This window comes from Lotus japonicus, chromosome 4, assembly GCF_012489685.1.
Source record: "Lotus japonicus ecotype B-129 chromosome 4, LjGifu_v1.2".
NCBI lineage: Eukaryota > Viridiplantae > Streptophyta > Magnoliopsida > Fabales > Fabaceae > Lotus > Lotus japonicus.
Window position 1 is genome coordinate 51,056,715 of NC_080044.1, and position 7,905 is coordinate 51,064,619.

A 7,905-nucleotide genomic window follows, 5' to 3' on the forward strand; every position below is an offset into this window, starting at 1 on the left:
TGATATATACTTATCTGCACAATCTTGCATCTATAATCTATTTGTAATTTGTAATAAATACAAAGGAGAATAAGTTCCAAACCAAATTCTTCCCAAACGATGTGCTTCAATTCACATATTCTTTTTCTTTTAGAAGAGAAATAAGTTATTAAAACCATAGGAAGAATGATAACAATTATCTCATGGACAAGTGAAGTAAAACAAAAAACCAAACTATACAGGGAAAAATAACGTCAATTTCAGATTGCCTTTTTTTCTTCATTTTTTTTTTGGAAAACATTTCAGCTAATGCATCAATGCATAATAATAAAACAGATAACTTTTATTCCACGTTGAAATCTAGTAGATATGCAACAATTTTTTTGAATAAATAGATGGAAACCATATTTTTTTTCAAATTATGATAAACAAATCTAAACAATATATTTTAAACCATACAATAGATCATTATAAAAATTAAAGACGTATTACTTGAGTCACTTTCAGATTCATTGCGATTTATGTATATCATCTATTGAAAATGGGAGATACGGTGGTCTTGCACATGTGTGTACAACTGTACAAGACGTGAAGATCTTAATGTACATTGGATCGCCCTATCGTGCACTCTCTCATGACAATTTTTTTACATTTTTTAATTGAATGTGTTGCAATTTTTTAATTGCACATGTGTGTACATTTTTTTTCATCACTTTATCTTCTTCAAATCGATTTTTCCTTGTCCTTCTCTTCCTCTCCTTCTCCAGCCGCGCTTCCACTTTGGTCCACTGCCATTCTTCTCCTTCTTCCCCTTTCCTCTTCCTGGCCACACCCATTCTTCCCTTCACGATTCTATTTTCACCCTTGCCTCTTCTAAGGAGCACCTTTGTTAATCATCTTTGAACAAAAAACCTTGCAAGACGAGAGCTTTACAAGCTCTAGTGGTGGTGACATGTTGAAAGGTTTTTTACCACACGCACTCTTTAATCCCTTTCAAGATTCAATTGTAGTATAGCAAAGGGTTATATCGTATCCACCTGGAATTGGAAATACAATGTCGTTCTCTAGCTAAATAACTTAAGCAATGAGTTTAACAAAAGGTTTGGTTTTTTGTTTTGATTCTAAGTCACAAGAGCATGTAAAAGTAAAGTAAGCGGAAATAAAACAGATTTAAATCAAGAGGAGACAATTGTTGAAATTGGTGTTCACCGATTGACTCAAATGCATTTTAAGATTTCATACATAAACCATGTCCTATGATTAGTTTCATCACATCATATCTTATCTTACTACACAGTCTCTCAATGTGAATATTATCGTCTTACTAGATTAACCCTCAATCTCTTGATTGATTAACAAAGCAAGAAGCATTAAGCATGGATGTTGGTTTGACTAATGATCTAATCCTATCTCTAGATCTTAGATTCATTAGATGATATTTACCTAGGTCAGATTCAATTAGCTAGTTCTCACTATAATTATCAAATCCATGTTCATGTTTTAGGTGATCAAAACAAAACAGGCATTAAGAACAAGGTAAAATAATTGAAATCATTCATAGAAACAAGATTTATATATAGAAATCAAAGTTGATACATCAAAGCCCAAAGGCTACAACCAATCCCAACAAAAAGAGCATAGTTATCCATTTTCATGGATGCTCAAAAGCTTACAAAGAAAAACGATGAAGAAGACGATGATCGGCGGCGGTGCGGCGTCCTCGGCGTGTCTCCAGCTCAACGGACGATCAACCGGCCTCAAAAAATCCTTTCTTTCTTCTTTGGGTAAAGCTCTCTTCGTTTTTCCTCTATTCTTTCTTTCCAATTTCGAGATATATGTTTTAGAATTGAAGAAGATCCTTTTATAATGATTCTGATCTGTGCAGAGCATTGGGCGGCCCTTTATGGGCGCTGGGCGCCCAGTTACTTCATTGATGGGTTTCTGTAACCGCCATGGGCGCTGGGCGGCCACTCACAAACGCTGGGCACCCTGATGATCCAAAAAATCTTCAAGTCTCATGAAAATATGTCTTTTTACTTGAGAACTTCAATCCTACATCATAGTTTGAGAATATAGTCAATGATTAAACACATTTGAGCTTAATTCTCAATCAATTAACAAGTTTCAATCAAAATGAGGGGAACTAATAAGGATTTTTCATGAATTACTTAAGATAAGTGCTTATATTGTTCATCGAAACTAGGTAAGATTGACACTTATCATGACACTGCGACGACCGTTGCTACCTCGTCTTAGACATGGAACGCAAGCTCCCTACGAAGCTCCACAATACCCGTCCTAAAACTTGTCATTATAATTATGAGTTTGATTTCGCTTAAGTTGGTCCATATTATGAGTTTAGGACTTGAGGTGAATTACTTTGTATGTTTATTTGTGGTGTTTATAATCATCTTTTTGACCCATAGGTTAGGAATATATATAACCTATTTATTAGGTTTAGCTGATGAGGAAGGCAATGTAATATGACTGAGAGATTTCTCAAATTACTCTCAAATATCCTTATGAATTTGCATTACTGCTTCCTAAATGAATCTAAGATGTCCTAAGAATTTGTATTACTGCCCACATCTGTTAATTTCACTATTTTCCTCATTTTCTATTTACCACGTTTCCAATTTGTTAAAATAATCAAATTCAAATGATGATATATCTTAGTTCAATTCTATTTTTGTAAATTTTTATATGATTAATCTCCCCGGGCTTGTTTCAAAAAAAAAAAAAATTCTCCCCGGGCTTGGCATAGTTATAGACACTAGTAATTATATACAGATTATATCAAGTGAGTGAGAATACGTAAATGAATGGTCAAGATCGTCAAAATTAGCTTCTCTTTTGATTCCAACTAAGGAGAATTGTTAGATGCCCTCGTGAAAGAGAGAGTATCCAAAATCCAAATGTATCAATAAAGACACACCATGTGTTACAAAAAGACAAATAATAATAATAATAATAATAATAAAGGAACTTGTAACCTATTGATCAAGTAAATCAAGTGTAAAACTGCCTGCAAAGTAAAAATCGCAGGAAACTTTCCATCAGATTTACCTACAAGTTTATTTGCAAGTAATTTGATGAAAAAGTTTAGGGCTAAATGTTTTTGCCACTATATGGACAAATTTTAGAAACACACATGTTTAAGTCATGAGAACTGAGAAGGAGTAAAACCAAAATGCAATTTCAAGGACTAAAAATTACTAGAGTAATCTTTCAAAATAAGTTTTTCATATTTGTCCTCATAGGGAACGAATATTCGTATTTCCAAAAAAAATTGGGATGTGTTTCAAAGAATTTTTTTTGAGGTACCAATACTAATTCGTTATTTTGTTGGGACAAAATCATATTTAAACCTAAACAAATTGGAGAATTTAAATTAGTGCTTTCCTAAGGAGGATTAAGAATACTCTTCCCTAAATAATTACTTAATTAGCATCAGAGTAAATAATCCAAAATGAATTCAGGAATTGAATTTGATTATGTACAAAATCATGATTTCCTGGGTTCAGAATTCAAGAGTTTCTAGTTCTTAAGCCAAAGATACAGTTCTGTCAAGCTCATCATGATTCATGACTGATAATATTGCGATTGGTACAAGAACATTGCATACAGCGATACAGGTAAACCGGGCAAATATACATAGTGTAAATAAATTGTTTTGATCAATATAATAATATACCTAGTAGGGGAAAATATACTATTACAGAAATAAAAACATGATATACATTTGGATCAATAGAGGATGTATCATATGAGAATAAACTTTTATGTGAGAGTGAGATGAGTCATTATGAACCATTAGATCTAATCATGAACGGTCAAAATTAAAAGAAATTAATTATCATGTGATTATCACATGATCAATTAAAAATGTCAAAAAGTCACATAACTACATGTTTTAATCTTTGATAATTCATAATTAAATTTAATGGCTCGTAATGATTTATTTCACTCTCACATAATGGAATATACTAATTAGAAGTAAACTTTTAAAATCTAGAGGGGACAAACCACCTACATAAATCCGTCCCTAGGCAAATGCAAAAGGTAGGGCAATCGAATAAGCTAAAAAGAGTCGTACATGATTCCATTGTACGATCTTCCAACCAATAAGGTTAAACAGAACATGGTAGGAGAGACAAGAGAACAAAAACCTCCTAACAAATGCAAATCACTGTTGCCGACTTAAGAATAAATAAAATCCTCACCAACATCTAACCAAGCTGACCCAGTTCATTATGTTCCATTAGGAACATGTTATTTACATACATACATATGCCGGCATTGTTCTTCTCTCTGAAAAGTTCATACCAGATCTAGATTCCTTGCATATATGTACTCCATTTGTGAACGTTTAAAGCAAGAGGGAATAAATGCCAATGCATGATTGATAAAGACAAAATCAATAATGCAGAGAAGCTTCAGTGACCGTGAGTCAGTTCAGGGTGTCTGAATTGATTTTGGGGAAACATAAGCTATAATCCAAACTAGCTATAAATAGCCTTCTGTCTTTCATTCTTACATCAAGTAGAAAGTAGTGAAGATTCTTTTGAACATGGATTATTTCCTTTTCATTGCTCTCACTTTCTTGTTGACCTTCCATGTTCACAATGCTCAAGGAAGTGAGCTTCCCACCACTACCACCGAGAGCACTGAGACAAGCAGTTCAAAAATATACATTATCCATGTGACGGGGCCAGAGGGTAAGATGTTAACTGAATCAGAAGATTTAGAGAGCTGGTACCATTCATTCTTGCCACCAACTCTTAAGAGCTCTGAGGAACAGCCACGAGTGATTTACTCATACAAGAACGTGCTGCGTGGATTTGCTGCAAGTCTCACTCAAGAGGAGCTTAGTGCTGTGGAAAAGAAAAATGGCTTTATTTCAGCTCATCCTCAGAGGGTGCTACATCGTCAAACCACTCATACCCCGAAGTTCTTGGGGTTGCAGCAAGATACGGGAGTGTGGAAGGAATCCAATTTTGGAAAGGGAGTTATCATTGGGGTGCTGGACTCTGGAATCACCCCAGGTCATCCTTCATTCAGTGATGTAGGAATCCCACCACCACCACCGAAATGGAAAGGGAGATGTGATCTTAATGTGACAGCTTGTAACAACAAACTAATTGGAGCAAGGGCTTTCAATCTTGCAGCTGAGGCAATGAATGGAAAGAAAGCGGAGGCACCTATTGACGAGGATGGGCATGGGACTCACACAGCAAGCACAGCAGCCGGCGCTTTCGTGAACTACGCAGAAGTGCTAGGAAATGCCAAAGGCACAGCAGCAGGGATGGCCCCTCATGCTCACCTGGCAATTTACAAAGTATGCTTTGGAGAAGATTGCCCTGAGAGTGATATCCTAGCTGCATTAGATGCAGCAGTTGAAGATGGCGTGGATGTAATATCAATATCCCTCGGTCTAAGCGAGCCACCTCCATTTTTCAATGATAGCACTGCTATAGGAGCATTTGCTGCAATGCAGAAGGGAATCTTTGTGAGTTGTGCAGCAGGAAACTCTGGCCCTTTCAATAGCTCCATAGTTAATGCAGCCCCGTGGATTCTCACAGTTGGAGCAAGCACTATTGACAGAAGAATTGTAGCAACAGCAAAGCTTGGCAATGGGCAAGAATTTGATGGTGAATCTGTTTTCCAGCCTTCCAGTTTTACTCCAACATTGCTACCCCTAGCATATGCTGGAAAAAATGGTAAAGAAGAATCTGCATTCTGTGCTAATGGATCCTTGGATGACAGTGCTTTCAGAGGCAAGGTTGTTTTGTGTGAGAGAGGAGGGGGTATAGCAAGAATAGCCAAAGGAGAGGAGGTGAAAAGAGCAGGTGGTGCCGCCATGATTCTGATGAATGATGAAACTAATGCCTTTAGTCTCTCAGCTGATGTACATGCTCTACCTGCAACACATGTAAGCTATGCTGCTGGAATAGAGATTAAGGCATATATAAATTCCACAGCAACACCAACAGCAACCATTTTATTTAAGGGAACTGTTATCGGAAACTCCCTAGCCCCTGCTGTTGCATCTTTCTCTTCAAGAGGTCCCAACTTGCCAAGTCCCGGTATTTTGAAACCAGATATCATAGGACCAGGCGTGAACATCCTAGCTGCCTGGCCGTTCCCTCTGAGTAACAGCACCGATTCAAAACTCACTTTCAACATTGAGTCTGGAACATCTATGTCATGCCCACATCTTAGTGGCATTGCTGCTTTGCTCAAAAGCTCTCATCCTCATTGGTCACCAGCTGCCATAAAATCTGCCATAATGACTTCTGCAGACACAATAAATTTAGGAAACAAACTCATTGTTGATGAAACACTTCAGCCTACAGATCTCTTTGCCACAGGTTCTGGCCACGTGAATCCATCAAGAGCAAACGATCCTGGATTAGTTTATGATATCCAACCTGATGATTATATACCTTATCTGTGTGGTCTAGGCTATAGTGAGACTGAAGTTGGGATCATTGCACATAGAAAAATTAAGTGCTCTGCAAGCATTCCCGAAGGAGAGCTCAACTACCCCTCATTTTCTGTTGAGCTTGGTTCCTCAAAGACATTCACAAGGACTGTGACAAATGTCGGTGAGGCCCATTCATCTTATGATCTCATAGTTGCGGCACCACAAGGAGTTGATGTGAAGGTCCAGCCATATAAGCTTAACTTTTCTGAAGTGAACCAGAAAGAGACATATTCAGTTACATTCAGCCGCACAGGGTTGGGTAATAAGACACAGGAATATGCTCAAGGTTTTCTAAAATGGGTCTCTACCAAACACACTGTAAGGAGTCCTATCTCAGTCAAATTCATATAGGATAATATGTAAACAAGCAGCAATATGTATTGCCAGAAAATTGTCCTACTAGCTACAACATCAATAAGAAGCAAAAATATCATGAGTGTTAAATACATGTGGTAACTGTGCTCAACTTCTTTCGACTTAAAACTTTCGAAATAGCCAAATATACAAGACTAATTGTAATTGATAAACTTGTGTAAAGCATCAATTGTCAAAATGTTTGAATTCTCAAATCAGTTACTATAGCAAGATCCCGTTCAAAACTCAGTTTCTTTTTGTGGTATAGTGTCGGTATCAGAAACGATGAGAAAAATTGAAACAACCATCGAATTTATCAAGCAAAACCAGGTGGCACATCAGGATCTTCATCAGTACAATCAGGTTACAATTTGATTAGTACCCTCAAGAGTAAGTCTAAAGTTGTGAAAATGCAATTTACACAACAGCTAAGCCTAATAGTGGGGGTAACTTACCCAACTTGTACATATATGGAATCAGAAAGTTGCCAAGGTTTCATATTTTCTGCTCCTGTGCTCCATTATGATTGAGTGCCACTGACTGCTTCACAATTGAGGCAATATGTTGGCGCAATTGTTCCTGTAAGAAATTGACGGATACAGTATTACAGTCACTTGTTGAATTAGAAAACATCAAGGTGATTCATTCCCCAAAAAAAAAAAAAAACCACATGGCCAATCAAACTAAGCTCTAAAAACCGATCATGCCAAGTGTGAGTAGACACATTTTCATAGCTCCGTTAGAATATTGATTCCATTAGAAGAAAGAAACATAAATTCGAAATCTGATATAAACACTAACAAGAGATGAAATAGGGAAGAGTAGAGAAGCTTTACGTTGTCGTTGAGCTTACGCATGATCTTGAAACGAAGCCTGTCGAAATCTGTGTTCGTTCAACTTTTTACTCTCCAACCCCGCCACCGCGTCACCAACCCACCTAAAAATGGCGGGCACTATTTATGGGAATATGCATTTCACATTATAACCCGGCCCATTCTCCAATGCATAGTTGCTAGTTGGGTTGCTTAAAAACTATTTTGGTGGGTCCAGACTGACACATAGGATTTAAGCAACTCAAGCATAAT

General features: G+C 36.9%; 1 protein-coding gene across 1 annotated transcript; it reads left to right on the forward strand.

The window, feature by feature from the left end:
• The first annotated feature begins 4,143 nt into the window (after window positions 1-4,143).
• Window positions 4,144-6,914, forward strand: LOC130713512 (subtilisin-like protease 4). The gene has a single exon (XM_057563278.1). The coding sequence runs from the start codon at window positions 4,550-4,552 to the stop codon at window positions 6,815-6,817; it is 2,268 nt and encodes a 755-aa protein (XP_057419261.1). The 5' UTR covers window positions 4,144-4,549; the 3' UTR covers window positions 6,818-6,914.
• The last annotated feature ends 991 nt before the right edge of the window (window positions 6,915-7,905 follow it).